At 39.6% G+C, this 20883-nt stretch overlaps 1 protein-coding gene across 4 annotated transcripts in view; it reads right to left on the bottom strand.

Moving 5' to 3' along the window:
- Positions 1 to 20883, bottom strand: part of GABRG2 (gamma-aminobutyric acid type A receptor subunit gamma2) — a 161989-nt gene that overhangs the window by 14326 nt on the left and 126780 nt on the right. For 2 of the 4 annotated variants that reach the window (XM_083482382.1, XM_083482381.1), the window contains exons 2-5: positions 19269 to 19338; positions 17906 to 18126; positions 16096 to 16178; positions 14751 to 14888 (exon numbers count right to left, since the gene is read on the bottom strand). In XM_083482382.1, coding sequence (XP_083338508.1) covers positions 14751 to 14888; positions 16096 to 16178; positions 17906 to 18126; positions 19269 to 19310 — 484 coding nt within the window. In that variant the 5' untranslated portion in view covers positions 19311 to 19338. The remainder of the gene's footprint in view (positions 1 to 14750; positions 14889 to 16095; positions 16179 to 17905; positions 18127 to 19268; positions 19339 to 20883) is intronic. The other 2 variants (XM_083482379.1, XM_083482380.1) reach the window with 1 other exon arrangement.

Genomic DNA, 20883 nt, shown 5'->3' with positions numbered 1-20883 from the left:
TAAATGGAAAGCAGACAAACCCAATGACTGTGCAAAAATAAGCCTCCCTATGGTCTCCCAGTCCCATTCTGGTGTTCAGGATACAGAGACATGTCTTGATTATTTTACTAATTATATACACAGATAGGTAGGGGAAGCACCCCATATACATGATAAAAATTATTGGAGAACATTTTCCCTCTTGCTTATTTCAGGTACGGCTAACATTTGGGCCACCAAATAAACTTGCCTCTTGCTTCATGCACAAATAAGCAACTATCCTGTACTGACTGATGTGGCTGAGCCCCTGGGCAGCAGTCCAAGCAAACAACAAGGGCCGGCAGTGACTGTTTAGCAACTTAACAAGTCAGAGAATGAGAGCAGTCAGCGATAGATATTTCAGGACCCTGGACAGGTCTTAGAGAAATACAAGTGCTCTGCAACAAAAAGCTTAAAAAACGAACAAACATGTTTTGGAGACTTAATACATTTCTTTTTGCGAATTTTAAAAACCCATGAAATGTATCTTTACTGTATCGTGTTTCTTATCACATTAGAAGAAGCAATCTCTTTTGTAATCTGTAGACTTTATCTGTGCTCCTCCATTAAAGTCCAAGGCTCTTGGGGGAGAAAGGAGAGAGAAACATCTGAATTTGACTGCTCAGTTTTCACCATCCACCCCCTGAATATTTGCTTTAAAAGTTTTGCCCCATTCCCAGCCAAATCTTCACATTTGAAACACACATTTGCTTGAGTATTATGTTTCAGTAGACAGATACAGATGTCTATTTTTTTTGTATGGAATATGCATTTGTGAAATAAAATGTTACAATAAAAAGGACTTATATGTGGTTAAGTAGCATTACAGCTGAGTGAAGGAGTAAGCAATACAATCCAGGAAACAAAGAGCAAAGTATCTTCAGGGTCCTAAATTGTCCCACCCTGATGCCTAAGGCAGGATAACAAGTTTATACTAAACTGTGAAATCAAGCTTGGCTGCAAGTCTAACACCACTTACATGGGACTTACTTCTGAGTAGGTATGGTTAGAATTGCAGCCATAGATGGCTTTGAGTTGGGCTGTTTTGCAATTTAATTGCCACAATATTCTTTGTTGCTTTTACTGCAAAAGACTACCAAGGCTACCTGTCTGGAAAAGCATTAACTTTAATTATAAAAAAGTTTGTTTGTTTAAAAATGAAAAATGCAGAGAAGTCACCACAGCTGACTCCATTACTCTCCCACTTCCCACAGTTAAAACCATTACTCTCCCACCCCACAAAGTGCCCCTGAAAGTCCTATGAATTTCTTCCTCCTGCACCAGGTTGTGTAGAAAGTGGATGCTAGTCAGCTAACTTTTATTCAGAGTTGACCCTTTGAAATGAATGAACCTTGACTAAGCTAGGTCCATTCATTTCAGTAGTTCTACACCAGGTAAAACAAAGCTGACTATTGCCCACTGTCTTCTGATCATCACAGGAATGGGCTTGTGAGATTGGGAAGGTACTTTCTAACTATCCTTAGATAACGTAATTTGCTGTGCAAATCGCTGCAACAGAAACACAACTTTCAGGGCAGCTCCCTGGAGTCTCTGCAGTAAGTAAGTAAGTAAGTAAGTAAGTAAGTAAGTAAGTAAAGCTGCATATTTCTCCTCTACAAACTGCCTGCATTGATTATGGGTTCCATTTGGGGTATGATGTACCAAACTGGATACTTAGCCTATATGTTCACTCTGTTTTGAAGCCGCATTCCCTAACCATCTCCATTCTCATAATAACTCTGCCAATAACCAGCCTAATAATAGTTTTCACATAATAGCTTACAAATATAGGGCACAGCCCATAGAGATTTTCTGGGATGCATCTGGTGAACTAGTTAGTTAATCTCACAGAGCTCTAATGAAGCTAGAAAACATCTTGCATTTTACAAAAGCGTAATCCCAGCTCATTCCAAAATACCATTTCAGACAGTAAATGATTACATATTGTCTGTACTCTCAGCTGCAAATCATAGTTAATGCTTACATTTTACATTATTTTGTTCATTTTGTCAAACTAGCAAATGGCCTTATGAATGCAGAGCACCATTTTTCATTCTCTATTACAGAAGATAGAGTTGCACAAAACAGCCAACTATTTTGTGGAATTCCAAATATCCAGAATATTCTGTTAACTAGAAGGTAATGGAACAACATTTTGACTCGAAGACGAGCTTTGAGGAGAAGACACCTGATTTAGAGTAGTTTAACAGGAGGGATGTCCTACCAAGAGATGAGCAGATTTTCCCAGTTCTATCCCTTTACTATGTGTGGTCTCTGCCATGTGCTCCGCTGCTCTTGAATTCTTATTCCATTAAGATAATATATATAACTAATTTCAGAATGGAAGCATGAACAATTCATCTAAGTTATTTCAGGCATTTGCATTCCCCACTGTTGCTAATATGCACGTAGACGTTCATTTTTTAGAAAGCTACCCTGCAATGCTCATGTGGCCATACGCACAACTATGAAGTTTGTGTTTTGTTTTAGGAATGCACACAAGTGCTCAAACAAAATCCATATTGACTGAACTATACATACAAACACATCAGGACTGGATTTGGCGTTGTTTTATCGATGCAAACCTGCATATATATCTTAAAGATGTGTACTGGGGGAAATGATTGTTTTCCTTTTGTGATTTTGGCTTTAAAATTATTATTTTAAATTTGTTCCTTTTGTAAAGCTTTCACTTGTATTTAGCTAATTTGGAATTCATTTTTTGGACATCATTATTTTCAAGGGAACACACACACAGCATTTTTTTTTATTCATGGCATTTCAAAGCTACATTTGAAGGATTTAGATTACTTCAGGGCATCACACCTGCAATTTTTTAAAGAGAGATTAGATAAAGAGTCTCCATTTGAGGTGCAATTTAAAATGGGGAGACTTCCAATAAGCTTTCTATTACATTCAATGGAGTCTAAACCAGATTAATGCTGCCTGTAACTTTGGAGTTCTGTGCTCAACTACCATGAAAATTGAACACATTATATTACTCCATAGGGGCATAACACTTGCCATGTTTCAAGAAGCTAAGACAAGAGTCATCCATGTCAAAGACTAGGAAAAAATAACACCTTTAAAATTCTCCGAACTAGGATTCTGGGGTCCAAAGATCATTAATTAGTCTGCTTATAATCCTTTGAAATGTTCTTTGAACTTACAACGTGTGTAACTTTGGAGTTTTGCATTCAAATGCATGACAATTTTAGGGATTCTAGTACTTCCTTTGGGTATCTGACCTGCCATGTTTTGAAAAGACTGGAAATAGGGAACCAATCTTAGGTCTCTTGTTAAATATAGTGCTTTTATGCTTTTAAAAAGAAAACTCTTCTTCGTTGTGTTCCTTTGCTCATAAGACTGGTACCGTATTTCCAAGAAAGTTGATATAGGGGCAAGGAACAGGGAGAAAGGTTCTGAGGTGGGGGATGTAGAAGAGCACTAATCAGATGATGGGAGACTTATGGGTATAAATGAGACAAATGCATTGCTGGTGCAAAGTGGAGGACAACTTCCCTGTCAGTTTTAGAGCTGGCCAAATGTCTTCCCCATTCCCACGCGAACTTTGATGCAGTGTTTCAGCTTTCAAAAACTGCCAAGAAATACAGTGCAGTGCAAATCTTAAAACAGATACAAAATAATTCCGAAAGAAATAATTTTATAATTTCAGTAATATTAATACTATGTTATCTGAATTAATAGAAATAGAAATTACTTTTAATTCATTTTATTTGTATTTCTTACGTCTGAATTAGATACAAACGAGGCTCTTTTATATCCTCTACCCGTAATAAGTAAATACAGCCCTGGGGTACACCAGTAAAACATTGCACAAAGAGAATATTGATGGAAATCATGTGTACAATCACATCAAGCCTTTTACATAGTTTATCAGTAGATATTTAATGTAGATGTGATAAAGACACAAATGAAAAGAAGAAATGGAATGCTTCAACTAAGTGTGGAGAGGTACCAGGTTGCCCCCAAAACTGAGGAGGCCCAGCACATGTCATATGTGTGTGTGATGTCTTGCATGCGATGCATGCAAGACATCATGTGATCTGGAGGAAGTCAAGCATTCTGGAGGAGCTGGCCACTGAAGCTGTGACACTCATCGCATCATGGGTTTCCCCCACCTGTCTTGTCAATATCACCACTATCTTCATCATCACTTAGGGGGGCAGGCTCCTTCCAACAAATATTGAGGAGGCCAAAAATACCTGCTGTGAAGTAGTGTAGCAGTTCTATCCTCCATCCCATCCAACTAGTTTCTCTAGGCTAGGCAGCATAAGACAGCTTCTTATGCTCCCTTTGTGACACAAGCGGTAGTATTTCAGCTTAACTCAAACAGGTAAAATGTTATTAATATGTAAAACCCCTCAAGGACTTTATAACAATCCTATATAGCTGCCATTTGACTCTAACTGTGATGCTCTTTGCCTGGAATGATAAGAAAACACATTATCTAATGGTTCACATCTTATATAGCAGATTTAAAGATATCAAAATATGAAAAAGCCTTTTTACGATCACTTTAGGGAAAGTGCCATGTGCTGCAAATAATTCATTTAACCAAAGCAAGAAGAACCATCTCCTAAATGTAAGTTGAGAATAGAGCACGCAAAAATCTTATTGCAAGGGGTGTCTACTGCATGGCATTCTCTTTTTTAAGTCTGGAAATTAAAATGTTCCAAAAGCAAAGCCAGCTGCTGTGCGGAATTTTGCAACACATCTCCCAAGAATGGAAGGTAACAGCACAAGCAGGGGCAGACCTAAAGGGAAAGCAAGCACCTGGGGATATAGTCTGTCTGCACACTACATACCTATTTGGGTTTCAATTAACCCTTCTGCAGCTCCCCTCCCTCATGAAGCCCATTTAACATTCAGTAATTTATAGTCTGGGTCTTTCAATAGCCCTAGTTCACCTGACAACAGATTTTTCACAGCATTCTGTTTCATCCAGTCATATACGTGGCCTGAACTAGTAATAATGATGATAATATTAATAGTGACAGCTCAACCTGCAACCTAGTTATGCCAGTGTAAAAGTACTGAAAACGTTTTGGTTCTAGTCCCTTAAATAAACTGAATCTCGGATAGCTCAGTTGGTAGAGCATAATCCTCATAATCTCTGAGTTATGGATTCAAGTACTATGTTGGGCAAAAGATTACAATGGTACCTCGGGTTACATACACTTCAAGTTACATATGCATCAGGTTACAGACTCCGCTAACCCAGAAATAGTACCTCGGGTTAAGAACTTTGCTTCAGGATGAGAAGAGAAATCGTTCTCCGGCAGCACAGCGGCAGCAGGAGGCCACATTAGCTAAAGTGGTGCTTCAGGTTAAGAACAGTTTCAGGTTAAGAACGGACCTCCGGAATGAATTAAGTACTTAACCCGAGGGACCACTGTACTGCATTGCAGGGTCTTGGACTAGATCACCCTTGCGCGCGCGCACACACACACACACACACACCATTGATTTAACTAGATTGTAGACTAGGTTGTTCATGTAACTGAGGATCCTATTCCTCTGCTTCCCATTCAGCCTTGTTCTCAATTAAAGCTCCTCATTACAGTTGATGGGCAGCAAGAAGGGCCTTGGCGTATTAGCTAAGTAGGTTACCAAAATGCTATGTAACAACATGAAGTTGAGAAGCCGGCAACTGCAGTTACATTGTGAAAGGATTTAATTGGGCAAGAACAGCCTTGGAGGCATCTGTGTTTATTATTGAGGACATATATATGCCAGAAGCCAATCTCTCTCTCTTTCTGCCCCCCCCCACCTTCATTCCAGCAGTATCTCTTCACCCTGAACTGCCTAGAAGTATTCCAGCTGATTTTCTGTTCCAAATCAAAATGTGACATTTTGGTTCCGACCTGAGCCCTGTCCAGCTGTTCAAAGCATATTCAATTAATGCACACAGGAAAACCCAATTCTGCTCAGAAACTTTTAATGTCTGGACAGATTCCCTGTGTTCAGATGTACAAATGGTGGAGGGGGTGCTCCATCCAGGCTGTCAAGTAAGGGGTAGGGGTGCCCTGTGGCTTGCCCTCACCTCTCACGAGTTGGTTACACACTGTGTTACCCAAAATAAGGAAAGACTTATTTAGATGCTCTCTTTCTTGGGGCAATCAAAATCACATGAGGGAGCTGGTAAGGCCTGTCCCATCTGCTGCGTAATCTTCAGTTCCCTTTTTTAATCCCTCCATGAGTTCGAGTGAAGTCCTCTAAAACAGAGAAGCTGCTCACTGAAGCTCCCTCTGCAATAGAGAACCTGCATGGCCAAAGTTTTAGATCATGTAGGGACTCTCCATAAATACACCCTTCAGTCCTACACTTCTGTGATTCAATGAGAACTGAAAAACAAGAGAGCTGATATGCCAAGGGCAGAAGAGCTTGCCAGCACACCCCTACTCTCCCTCACATGATTAAGTCAGCAGTGGGGAACCTCTGGTCCATGAAAATAAAGTGTGCATGCTGGTCCTCCCTATTTGGCCTGTGAGGCCATTTTGGCCAAGCTGTGTCCACCTGCCCTATATGAGATCCAATGAGGGACAGGCCAAGACCTGGCTCAGCTGAAAGGAGGTTTGCAGGCACCACCAATCAGCTGATCGGTGGTGCCAGCAAAGCCCTGAGCATTGGGCTACATGAGACCAAATGGTCAGCTGATTGGTGGGTCTTGCAGAGGCTGTGCAATAGCACTTTTGAAAGCAAACCCTTACCTGGGAATAAGTCCCACTGATCTCCATCAGTGGATTGTAGCATTATTGTTGTAGATGTGCATGTTTTAACTTTCTAATCTTTTTAGGAAAAATGTTTTTTATCAAAATTTGTTTTTATTACATCTATCTCCAGTTGCAGACTTTGGTAATGAAATTACAATGTATTTCTTTCCTGATATCACAACAGTTTAATGAAAATAGATCATTAGATTCAGTGATTTCAATAAAAACAGGAGTGTGGGCCGTGAGAAATGCAATTTGCACAACATGTAATTTGATGAATGTGTCACAAAGTGTCATTAGTACTTATAACAGTTCCTTGCTTTAGGGTAAGATATTCTTAATGCATGCTCAGCTTGAAAATTGCTTTAAAAATACAAATTAAAGGATAAAGCAGTCAATACAGAAATGCTTATAGCTCTGTATTTTGTTATAGCTCAAATGTCTTCTTTTTGCTTGTGTGACACTAAATTATATTTTGACTCTTTAAATGATTTTTGTAAATTTTCCCACTCCAGCCATGAAGTCCTTTTCTGTACTGCAGAAAAGTGCATTAACTAGGGAGAAACATTGGTGGTCTTCACTAACTGTATTTCATAAATACACTTGCATTGGAAAGAAAGGAAAATGTTTACAAAATCTGACAGCTTTATCAGATACATAGTCATAATGCTGATCTGTTATATTCTCACTTGACCTTAGTAGAGCCCATGTTAAACTATGGCCACCAAAGCTTTCTGAGTAATTACCCAAGTAATAGAGATGGACAAATATGTCAATTTCAGCTTCTCATTCTCCCTGCCCTAAGTACAGTTGGCTATATTTCAGCATTCATTTTAAATAAAATTAATACATTTTAATACTTCCCTAAAAAATCCATCAGTATTTTAGTGAACATTTCTCCCAATATGCACATATTTGCAGGCAATTTTACATAATTGCATAATATAATGCAGCTTTGTATGTTATTTTTATTAATATTGTATTTTCATGAACACTATGCCTAATATGTGCATTTTGTACAGTTTTTCCATGGAAAATCGACAACACAAAATTAAGAGAAGTTGGGTTTCAATTTGCATACATATTTTGCAGGAAGTTCAGTTGCCAAACCAAATTTCTCCCTTATCCCTACTGAGTGAACTTTACCACTGTCTGTACCAGCCTGCCAGAGAAATGGTACTATGTGAGGGTGTTTCAGCCTTAGGAGAAGCCCTCACCTCATTTGGAGGCAGGTATTAGGCATTATTACAATCTGGTAATTGAACTACTAATCTTGTAATTTAATTGTCAAGGTAGCTAGCATGAATATAGCTTGGCCATGGAGTCTTAGTACGTACCGTAAATAATCCAGCTACAGGATACTTTATTTTCATGGATTTGTGGACTGTTATTATATACTAGAGATATTGGATCCCCTCTCCACCCCTACCCCACATTTATCTTTAATCTACTCAAGTTGCTGGTTGATTAGGAGGGGATTTATAGTTATGCAGAGGGAAGAAAGAAAGAAAGAAAGAAAGAAAGAAAGAAAGAAAGAAGTTACTGAGGAGTAATCCCCCCCCCCCGAACACAGCAAGACCTGCTGTGCATTAGTTTGCACTTTCAATTTATCTTTGTGATATATGCGAATAAGAGATATTTAATAGTGTTTGGATTTAAAATAGGGACTGTAGGAAGAGAACTTGCAATGGCAGGACCCATCCCTGACCTTCTGCAGAAGGTCAGAACAGATCAGAGTCCCCGATCATGTGAAAAGAAAAGAAGGCTGTGCACATTCAAGTTGTTAATGTGAAGACTTTCTTTTGACCTTCCACCAAGAACATGGAGGTCAGCAGGATGGGGATGGGGATGGGGATTTGTCACCACAAACTTCTCCCTTCCACTCAGTCACTCTACCCTGTTCATTCCCTGAAAAGAACTAAAAGAGAAATAAGAGCAAGAAGTGGAAGTAGAACCCATTCAGAACAGCTAGCTCAACAAAGGGGAATTAATTCTTATTTTATGACTGGAAGCACAGCCCGCTGATTTGCCGATATCTGGTTTGATGTCTGTTCCACTTATAGCTACCTATATTACTTTCAATAATGTGTTCCTTCATGCCTCACTTTCCTATATGACAAATGCACATAATAATAGTTACCCAGACACGTTTCTGTCCCTGTGACATTAACTTCATTAAGAGCATTTGCAGAGTCACCTTCTCTATTTTGTCAGCAAAATATAGAAAGATGTTGACTCATTTGGTAGAATACGTGCAGTGGACTGCAGTGGATAGGTAAAATTAACTGCTCCTCTAGATATAACTATTCCCATAATTCAAGGGAGATGGTTCTTCCCATTTATTTCTCTCATGATGGCTCACAGAGTAAGAATCACGTTAAACCAAATTCAAAATGCAAATTCACAAAAGCAATAGTATCAAACAATTCAGTCTATTGCTATCACTCAGTAGTATTAAAATGCAATATGTCATATTTCTTTGGATGTCATGATTCTGCACCCATCCCCCCTTCTGTTCTGAATGGAGGAGAGGTACAAAGAGCTTATTTCTGTGAGTTGGCTTAGTGGTGGCTGACGTAGATCCTTTTTTCTTCATTGGTGGGAGTGACTGATACAGGGAGGCATGCCTACACCATTTTGTGGTCCTATCTCTCTTCTGCTCTTTCAATTGTGTCAGCCATTTTGCATTATGCCCATATAGCAGCCATTTCATGAGAAAGACTCTCATTCCACTAATAAATGCTTTCTCTCAGTGGAAGAATACCTATTGGGTCCTACCCAGGATTTACTGGATTTTATTCCATTATTCTATTTCAATATTATGTGTGGAATTCAACAATGTTTCACTCAGAGCAGATCCACTGAAATTAATGAACATGACTAAGTTAGGGTCATTCATTTCAAGGTTAAAACGTAGTTGACTAACACCCTATATTTTGACTACATGGATACACATACTGGTATGTGATCAATTATATGAGAATACTCCCGACAAAAGACCACAAGATGCAAAGAATCCACATACTCTCCAGGAAATAAATATATCTTACTGTTCATAATGCGACATTGGTGAACATTTTATTGCAAGAAATGAAAATGACCAAACTAAAGCAACATTTGTGACAGAAAGCTTCAAATGATGTTTTTTCTCCTGTCAAAGGTTTCCTACTCTAATACATTAACCTTCTTACCACACTATATTTGCATGCAGCTTTAAATACGGGATTGAATGCCTGGACCCTCTAAGTATGTCAGGAGCATCCAAAATGAGGACATGGTCATGATTTTTTCAGCATGCGCTATAAATATCTTTACAATTTTCTAGAGAAGTGACCCACAAACTCACGTGGCAATCCTCTGCATATTTAGTCAGAGGTTCAGTCTCATTATGTTCAGTGGAGTTTACCTCCAGGTCAAGTATGCATAGGATTGCAGCCTTGTGTTTTGGGGTTTTTTTGGTTGTTGTTTTTAACTGCAGCCTGTTTACCTTTTCAGCTATAATGCTCTCCCTGGTCAGTGCAGTCATTTATCAATTCAGCTAACTGGAGGGAGGACGCAAAGTTGGGTCAAATAACCCATCATTGCAGACTCATTAACTACTGAAACGATCAGGTGAAACTCTAGTTGATCGTTGGGCTATACGAATTAGGAAAATAATGTGTACTATTACACAAACATCTTGAGGATCTCAGCAGTAGGAGCTTGGCCACAAAATGGAAGCTAAATATACATTCAAAGGAGAACCATGTGCAGATTTGATACACTCTACATACATGAAACAGAAGATGAGGCAGAATGAAAGCAATCATAGAGCTGTAGAGTTGGAAGGGACCAGGAGGGTTATCTAGTCCAACCCCCTGCAATGCAGGAATATTTTGCCCAACGTGGGGCTCAAACCCACAATCCTCCTGACCCTGTGGCTCTTGCCACTTGAGGCAGTTGCCTCACCTGAGTTTGCTTTTTTCTCCCCTCCTCCCTCCAAAGACTTTTTCCTTTTATTCCAGGCATAGGCAAACTCTGCCCTCCAGATGTTTTGGGACTACAGCTCCCATCACCCATAGCTAACAGGACCAGTGGTCAGTGATGATGGGAGTTGTAGTTCCAAAACATCTGGAGGGCAGAGTTTGCCTATGCCTGTTTTATTTCACGTCTTCCCATTGTAAGCCTGAAGGTAATGTTATTGCCATTTGTGAGTCACTCAGGGAGCATTTTTTGGCAGGATAAAAATGTATATAATTAATGTCTTTCAAGCATATAGCTATATTTCACACATAGCAAATATTCTGATAAGTTCTCTGCTTAAAAACAACAACCAAACACATTCAAATACATTGAAAATGGATATTCAGTTTAAGCTATGGAATAAATATGGAAACAGGATTGGCTAGACTTACGGGTGAAAACATACAAATGCTATATGGACCAGAAACAGACCAGTTTGTGCAGATCCCTAGGAAAATTGAATGTGGGATGAAATATCCCCCGTTAGCTATTTTATAAAAGTTGCAGTATTAGGGAGTGACACAGACCAGTTTAGTCCATAAAGCAATGCAGTCGGAGTGCTTGTTTTTAAGTCAGTTCAGTGCTCATACGGCAGTCTGCAGAGCTACTCATTTCAGGGCACAGTTGCAGCACCAAACTGAGCCAATTCCAGATCCTCTGGCTCCTCAGATTTGTAAAGTGCCACCTGAAACAGTTCCAAATTATGACAACAGAACACTTGTTCCCTCTGTGTTCTCTTTGACCACAGAGAGCACTTGAGTTGCACAGAGAGCTAAGAAGTGACTACCCTTTGCACTTGGTGATATCCATTTGAAGTTTATATGCAGGGTCCTTTGAGCCTGTGCAAAGCTGAAGTGTCCATTTTCACACACACACACACACACAGAGAGAGAGAGAGAGAGAGAGAGAGAGAGAGGAGAAAGATGTGCACTCTGCACAGTTCTTCTGAGGCTTCAAGTACATCCCTAGCAGGCTAAATTCGTCAGGACTAAATTGTCTCTGGAAAGCATATTATATATATAAATATATATTCTAGGCTAAAGTGAGCTTTTACTGTGTACGAAGGCACAATTAATATTGATCAATTTATTTGTTTAAGTAATGGACAGGGACAGTGTGCATGAGTGCATTAATAGCAAATATGATCTTTCAATTAGATGGCACTGCTTAGACCACTACGGAGGGTTCTGAAATGAGATTAATGGTCCCTTAGGAGGATGGTGTTAGCTTAATGTGAATGGATTGTTTCCTTCAAGGAACACTCTCTTTTAATATTGCACAGAACTTCATAAAATTGATTCACTAAATATAACAGTAGAACTGAAGCTCATAGCACTGATTTTGTTCCTATCTGACTTAAAAACAAAAACAAAAAACTGTTAGCAAAGAGAGAGAAAGGAAGCCAATAACTGCAAGAAATACAAATTGTGTTCCAGGTGGAATACAGCTCTTACTGATGTGAGATTTTCCATTAACCTTCCTGGAATGGAAGCAAAACCAAGAAGGCCTTTTCATGCACAGATGTATATTTGTCCACGTTAGAAACTAGGCTGAAAGCTTGAATGTGTTTCTTTTGTTGAGGAGTCACTGGCACCCTGATGCATTACTGGGTTAAGGGGCACTCTTGAGTCATCACCTGCAGTCTGAGGCTTAGAGGTATTTGTGGATATCTGTAGAGCCTGGTGTCTGCGCATTACTAAGGCTCACTTAGTATGGAGGGAGTATACTATATTTAAATAAATAAAACTTTTTGCTCCAATATTGTGTGCTGGCAATGCATATATATATTATAGATTCAGGTGGATAGACGTGTTGATCTGTCATAGTCATAATCAATAACAAGAGGAAAGATGAAAAAATCTTTTTAAATAATTCCAGTGGCACCTTTAAGATCAACTAAATATAAGCTTTCAAGGTATGAGCTTTCTTGTGTAATTGTGACCCCGGATACATTTTTTCATCTTTCATCTTGTTATTTATTGAGATTATTATATTATGTGATGCTGGTGGCACTGTGGTCTAAACCACTGAGCCTCTTGGGCTTGCTGATCGGAAGGTCAGCAGTTTAAATCTGTGCCACAGGGCGAGCTCCCATTGCTCTGTCCCAGTTTCTGCCAACCTAGCAGTTTGAAAGCACACCAGAACAAGTAGATAAATAGGTACATCTGCAGTGGGAAGGTAAACGACGTTTCTGTGCACTCTGGTTTCCGTCATGGTGTTCCATTTCACCAGAAGTAGTTTAGTCATGTTGGCCACATGACCCAGAAAGCTGTCTGTGGACAACGCCAGCTCTCTCAGCCTGAAAGTGAGGTGAGTGCTGCAACCCCATAGTCGCCTTTGACTGGACTTAACCGTCCAGGGGTCCTTTACCTTTACCTTTTACCATTTTACAGGGATGTGGGGAACCACAAGAAGAGGATCTGAGGTAGAGCATAAGGGATCAAAAGGTCCTTAATGTGCTTTGAACTCAGGTTGTTTAGGGCTTTCTGAATTAGCAAAAGGACCTTGAAGCTAAACCAGTAGCAAACTGGTAGTGTGAGCAAAAAAATGGCTTTTTGCTGCATTGGCCCATTTTCCTAGTCACTGCCCTATCCCTACATGTGCTTCAGATAAAGACAGTAGAATTTAAAGGAAGGTTTTGTCAACAATGGCATTTTTTATACAGTAAGACACTACAACATCAGAAGTGTGAATCTATTTCAAGACAATTAATCTACAAAATTCAAATCAAATTAATTATGCAATGTATTTATCTACACTAAGCTCCACTCAGGATCCAATCCATCTGTGTGACCCACAATTGTGTTCTTCATCCCAAGCTCAGTAATGAGGTAACACTCATTGCTCTGAGTCACTAATCTTTTGTCGTTATTACAGATCCTGTTACATGTGTGCTCTGAGGGTGACACAAACAGGCAAAAGGAAAGAGATTTAGCTCCCTGACATGCAGTCCGTCCAGCACAAAGAAGCAACCCCAATTTAGGACTAGATTGTTCCATTTACTGCTGACCCTGAGGCAAAGGCAAAATGAAGCACTGCATCTCCAGAAGCCTATTAGAAAAGTTGTGATACTGAGTTACCAAAAATTCTCTGTGAAACCCCTTTTATATTGCAGTTCTGATGACAGAGCAGGCACAGCCAAGAATTTACCTCACATTAATCCTGCTCATCCATCCTCCAGCTAGCTGTATTCAAGAGACTAGAAGAGTTACACAGGTTATACTTGGTTTAATTTTGGTGTTTTGCAGTGAGAATCTAAAGCTATAATTCCACACATGCTTACTTGGGGAGTAAGCCCTATAGAATTCACCAAGACTTGCTTCTGAGCAGATGTGCATAGGATTCTGTTGTAAGCAATTATATAGAGTTCTCTCTTGCCAGATGGTTTCCTTCCAAAATGAAGGTGGAATAATAAATGTTTAAATGTTCTCTAATTGTGGGAAAATGATTCTCCATTTATACAAAATTTATACAAAATTACAATGTCAAAGGGTCAGGGGGGCAATAGTTCCACCTAGCAATTAGAAATGTTTGCTCCCTATTTAATTAACATTTTGCTGCCCTTTCATGTCCCCTCACATCTGCTACCCACGTTGGCCACCTTGCCTAATGGCAGGACTGGCCCTGCAGAGCTAAGGCAGAGCCTTCCACCTAACATGCTATTTTTGTTGATTATATATATGGCAGCATCTAAGCCACAGAAGGGTAACCTTCCAGATGTTGTGGGACAACACTTCCCATCATCACTGACCACTGGCTTTCCTGGCCAGGGCTAATGGGGACTGGAGTCCAACATCTAGAGGGCCACCACTTTCCCACGCCTGATTTCATGTTTTGATCCCACACTGGTAGTCTAAAATGGCACAGCTTGTCAACAGAAATATCCCATGAAACTGATAATTTCAGCTACACAGTAAGCATAGTATTGCCCTTTCCCCACTTCAGCGTCAAATAGGAGCAAATGATCAATTAAAGTAGAGCAGCTTCGCCTACCTGAAGTTGTTGGCACGACTTCAGTTGTATTTCTGAGCCCAATAAATGAAAACTGATACAGCCTCCAGGATCTAGTGTCTCCTACTTCTACTGAGCTGCGCTTCCACATGTAGATAATCTCTTCCTTTGGGTAGCCATCTTCAAAACAATGAAGATCATCATTCCATCACAATTTTCATTTATGTGTTGCTTTCCTTTAGTCACATGACCATGAATGGCACTTGCCACAAAGGCATTCACATCATTTTCCTTCTCACTGCCACACACACAGACACACACACACACAACAAAGTGGTCATGATACTTATATTCAGAAAGGGACCTTGCAGTTCCAAACAAATACAGAAAGGCATGCTTACGTTATGTCTCTTTTTGTTCCCCCCAATAATGAATTGTCACAATTATTTTGTTTCTATTTATGACAGCCTCTAAACTGCCATGAATAAATTCTGTAATGCTTCTCTGCACTTATAATGACTTTGTATAATGGGTTGTATGCAGATCACTTAAAACAGCAAGGTCTTTAATGACGCCCCATTTCTCCACCTACCAGCATTAAATTCCCCACTGTTGTATCCAGTATATCCTGTACATAGGAAAACACATAGGTTGCTTTCAGGCAATCTGTTTCTTGAATATTCATCCTGATTTGTTTGTGGGGACGTTAAAACAACATTGCATCAAGCAAATGTTATCCTACATTTTCCGGTGCATTTTGCCATCTCTTTTCTTACCTCCTTGTGCAAGAGTTCCAAATCAATCGTAGTTTTGCAACCTGAATAAGCCAACATGTGATTTAATCCCACCTGAAAATAATGGTTGCCTGGAAGCTTATGTCTGTATTACTTTGGGCGGCGGGGGGGGGGGGAGAGAGCTAATGTGGTGTAGTGGATGTAATATTGACTCTTGGACCTTCTCGTGTTTAAGGAGCAGGCATGAAACACAGGACAACAGAAGTCTTGTCTGACCTGTATGCTAAAAATGCCCACGTAACATAAAGATTATTTACAACCACCCTCTCAAAATATGTAAGATGGCAACTCTGGGCTAGTTCATCAGCTACTGTAAATAGTTACAAGTGATCCATGTTAAGCATCTGTCCATAAATGTGTTGTCTCCAGCACCAACACACTAATCATGCAGTTCTGTACACATTGATTCAGCAGCAAGCCTATTGAGTTCCATGAGACTTCCTCCCAGGTAAATGTGTTTTAGACTGCAGCCTTCTTTGGACTAAGTACAGTACATTTACTGAGCAATGCATTTTTAAAAATTTAGATTCCTCTTTACTTTCCAAATGAATCAATTTTTAAAAAAAATATTATTTTTTTAGATTACTACTTACAGCTTGAAAATGCCAGTGGACAAGAATGTTCATCCATTGGAAAGTTGTGCAGCTGTAACTGACACTCAGCATCTATCGTCAATCTAAGAAGAAGCATATATTAATAGTAATCAATTGTTCATAGCTCTAGAAGTTCAAGGTCTATAGCAGTGAACAGATTGAGAGAAGACACAATCCACTCTTTCTTTTAATGTATTATTGATTAGGATGTAAAGTAAAATGCTTTCTTATGTCGCAGTGTTGCGTGGCAAGGTCCTGAACCCTCGCCCATTGTAGAATAAAGACACTTGACACCAGAATTTAGGTTAATGGGTTGAAAAAGGCAACAACGTTATTGATTACAGAATGTGAGTGGTATTGGCTTAGGCACTGGAACCAATGACTATATCCGACTCCTGCCCCCCTGCCAGAAGTCTAGTAAGTGTTAACCACCAAAAGGGGGAGCCCTGTTGATGCACATCAACTAGGAAGTCCCCCAGGGTCACCGATAGGGGTCGTGCTATGGCCCTGGCCCCTGTCTGGGCTTCAGACAAAGGGACCCCACCCCCTGGATTCCTTTAACAGAATACCCTTGAAATAGGAGGGGTAGGTGATGAACGCCCTGTGACACAGAGCTACCTAAGCCCCGTGTGCATGGGTCGAGCTCATGACCAGCCCGCAACATTGACTTCCTGTGAGGGGAATCGACTTTAAGGATCAACAATAACTTTTCCTACCCATTTCTGAGGTCTTCCCAATGGAGGGAGGTTTCTAAAGCAGGCTGTGTTTTGAATGATCTCGCCCCCTTTCATAAAGCCTTCAAGAGTGGTCATACCAGCTAAACTGACTTGATTATCTCCTGGAGCCATCTTGGAAAATGTAGTTCTGAGAGCAGGCTTCAACAGAACTGCTAACTCTCTCCATAGAAGCCATTATAGTTAAACTGGTTCAAAACTATTCTCATTTGGGGTGCAAGGCCCCAGTTCAAAACTGTGCTGTGCAGGGAGTTATGTGTAGGCACTTCCACAGCCACTGCAAGCACATTCTGGGATTGAGAGATTATGGTCTCAATCCTAAACCCTAAACTGCACATGTGGGGGGAAAGGGGCGGAGCTGTTCACTTGGTTCTTCCATGCTCTATAATAGAAGTTTAGCTGCTGTTGAAGCCCCCACCAACCCACAAATATACATTATACACACTGAAGGTACAGCCTGTTTGAGAACGACTTGTGATAACAGGTGCAAAATCCTTCAATGGGGCATTTCGGGGGCAGAGGTGTAGCATATCTGGGCAAGGATTTGTTGGATCCTAACCCAGCCCATTTACAGGCTGGTGGGTGTCTTAATTTGGGTCCCACTCCTATGCTTAGACTGAAGAAGAAGAAGAAGAGTTTGGATTTGATATCCCGCCTTTCACTCCCTTTAAGGAGTCTCAAAGCGGCTAACATTCTCCTTTCCCTTCCTCCCCCATAACAAACACTCTGTGAGGTGAGTGGGGCTGAGAGACTTCAAAGAAGTGTGACTGGCCCAAGGTCTCCCAGCAGCTGCATGTGGAGGAGCGGAGACGTGAACCCGGTTCCCCAGATTACGAGACTACCACTCTTAACCACTATACCACACTAAGAGGTAGTGACTGGCCCAAGGTCATTCACTAACCTCTAACCAAGACACCACATGAGCTCTATGGGGCATTTAGCTTTATTATTGTTTCATGTTGTCTAAAATATTCAAGGCATCGTACTTCTTTTCATTAAGTGGAGATACCATTTTCACTCATATTGGAAACATGTAACAGGTATATTGGATAAAATTAAAAAAGCGGTAAGATTACCTCAGTGTATATAGTACTCTGCCATCATTCCAGATCCGGAGCATCCTATTGGGAGTTGTTATCCAATGAGCATCAGCCTTTTTTGAGTTTCGGAAGAATGTGTCAGGGATCCAGATCTTCCCCACCATGTTGCTGTTCAACCTCAGCACTTTAATGGTGCTATTAAATCTTAGCCGTCTGTCGTACCAGGTTTGAGCAAAAAAAATGTCTATTGTATATTCCTGCAATGTTGAAACACATCAAACAAAATAAGTTTCACGTCCATTCAGTCCTGCTATTCAAAGCTTTCATGGCCAGTTCACAGAGAACACACACATCACATCAGTAGCCTGACCCACAATCGAACAGAGCTCCTGGTTTTAATGTGATGTTTCTGCATCGGATGCTATTGCCCCATTGACACAATTCCGATTTATGCCCACTCAGATGTAAAACCCACTGAGCTCATTATGACTCCCAGGTAAGTGTTTATTAAAACTGCAGTCCTAATAAACTGTTGCTTTAGCTATTTCCCCACCATTTCCCCAAATCTATGTTTTCATACAGTAAAACATAAATCTAAATTTTGGGTTGTTGTAAATGAAAATTATTTATTATTGATTAATTAAATTTGTACACCATTCTTTATCCATATATCTCAGAGTTGTTCACAGCATCAAATTACAATATAAAAATGTAGGTTAGTTGCTGGTGTGGTGTTTCCATAATTCTTATTTGGCCCACTCAAACTTAAATAGAGAGAGATATTGTGTATAATATCTACTAAAAAGAATATTACTGAAGGAAGATTTCAGTATGAAATGCAGAATTAAGAATTTAGTATGAACAGCTCTTAGGTATTTATTTAGCAACCATAATTCTTTGGACACAAATATTCATGTTAGCTACAGAAATTAATTGATCTTGGATGGAATTTAAGAACCACGGCTCTACTAATCCCCTGACTCCGAAATTCCCATGTAAATGTGCATAGGATTGCAGCCTTATGGCAAACCTATGTGCAATCAGAAGTCCGAATGAATCATGTGACCCAGTTCTAGATACATGTGTATAGTCTTCATCATCCGAGTATTGTGCCCTTGCTCTGTCTGATACAGGGGGTAGAATACAGGGGTGTTGACTGGTGTGTACAGCAATGTGTATTGGCATTCAGGAATAACATACCGTAATTTACAATACAAACATGGCAAAATGCAGGGCATTTTTTAAGCTGGAACTCACCGGAACTCATGTGAGTTCCGGCACCTCTGATGTGGGAGCCATTGCCATTATAAGAGAACAAGGGTGGCATTTATGGTGAGTTCCAAGATCTCTTATTCTAGAAAAATAACACTGGCAAAATGTATTAATATATGCTACTTACCATATTGATGGCATTCACTGGGCCAATGCTATTGATATACATATCAGTATGAATTACCGTTGGCTGCACTGTAACAAAAACAGTAACAACTGTTAATATCATATCAGGTAAAACATCTAGAACATAAAGGAAAATCTTAGATACAAAATATAGTATTTGAAGAAAGAATCTGATTGTGTTCTAGAAAGAAAGAACATAAAAGGACTTGGGTATGTGATATTTTTCCATATCAATAAATGCAGGATAAATAAAACTGCATTCTTGCTTGATGACCATAGTGAAGAAGGGGGTGGATTTTGGCCCCATTTATACTATTGTGTTATTAATGTGATTGTAATCAACATCAGTATTTTTGCAAGGGGTGGGGATAGTTATAACGCTTATTTCCTTTTTTAATAGGAAACTGTATTGTATTTCTGAAGCCTCTTAACGATACATCACATCAGACATTTCACATTGTACGAATGAACACAAAATGACTAATTTAGCCAGAAGAGGGTTCTGCAGATATAGAAAAAGTCCAAGAAACAAAACAGCAGCAACAACAACAGTAACCACCAACATCATGAAAAAGAAATCAACATCAACTATAACAATAATAATGCTTGGAGGATTGCAATGCATAAATCAAACCGTGATCAGCATAACTGCTTTCGAATTATATTTTCTCTCCTCCTTATGAGCCATCATAATGCAGTCATAGATAAAAAAAAACCCATGGAAGAAGTACTCATTATCTTTCATTTCTATGCCTATCAATTTTGCTGCCTCAGCCCTTGTCCATCCTGGCCCAGCCCCACTCTGAATTTCCCAGTTCCTCCAAATCTGAATATCATTGGATTGGTTGGTGGTTGCAACCCCAGGCCACTCATTGACCACTTTCTGACTTCTTTTGATGCCTGTTATTTGGACTGGATTAAAATAGTACCTAGTTATTCGTTATCATGCTCCTGCTGGCATTTCCTCTGATGGTTTCTTTGGAACAACATGACTTGTTATGACCACACTAGCTCTCCAGGACTTGTATCTGACATGATTGTATTAGTTTACTGACAATACTTGAAAGCTTGTCTACTAAAGTACAAAGAATTTCATTAATGCACATTGATTAAGGATCAAAAAATTACCTTCGCCATATTCTCTTCTATCCATGCCACTATATATTACTGTAGCTTAATATCTTTGTGATCATGCTGTTAAATGACTTAAAATATTTACTGACCATGTTAATCTTTCACACACCACGACAGCATGACCCTATGCCTTGAACCACTTAATTAATCTTAATTGAAATTGTTCAATGAATGTTATAGTAGAGTGGTGCAATACAAATTCTGAATCAGTCTTTGCCATTGACTTCAGGCTCATAGATTCCTGAACATTTCATCAAATTAATTTGAACAGCAATATGTTTATCATGAGATGCCATTACTATTCTTTAAATAACTACGAGCTTTGACGTGTGTGTGTGTGTGTGTCTGTCTGTGTGTGTGTGTGTGTGTATGTGTGTGTGTGTGTGTGTGTGTAATACCAGTTAGAGGTCTAAACACTTGTTTCAGAAAGCTTTGGTTACAGATTCTTTAATGGAAACACTAATTGTCAGCAGCTAAGTATA

Source organism: Podarcis liolepis, assembly GCF_965112155.1.
Source record: "Podarcis liolepis genome assembly, chromosome: 2".
In the NCBI taxonomy this organism is placed as follows: Eukaryota; Metazoa; Chordata; class Lepidosauria; order Squamata; family Lacertidae; genus Podarcis; species Podarcis liolepis.
Note: the sequence above shows the minus strand (reverse complement) of the source record. Positions and strands in the feature narration are given on the sequence as shown.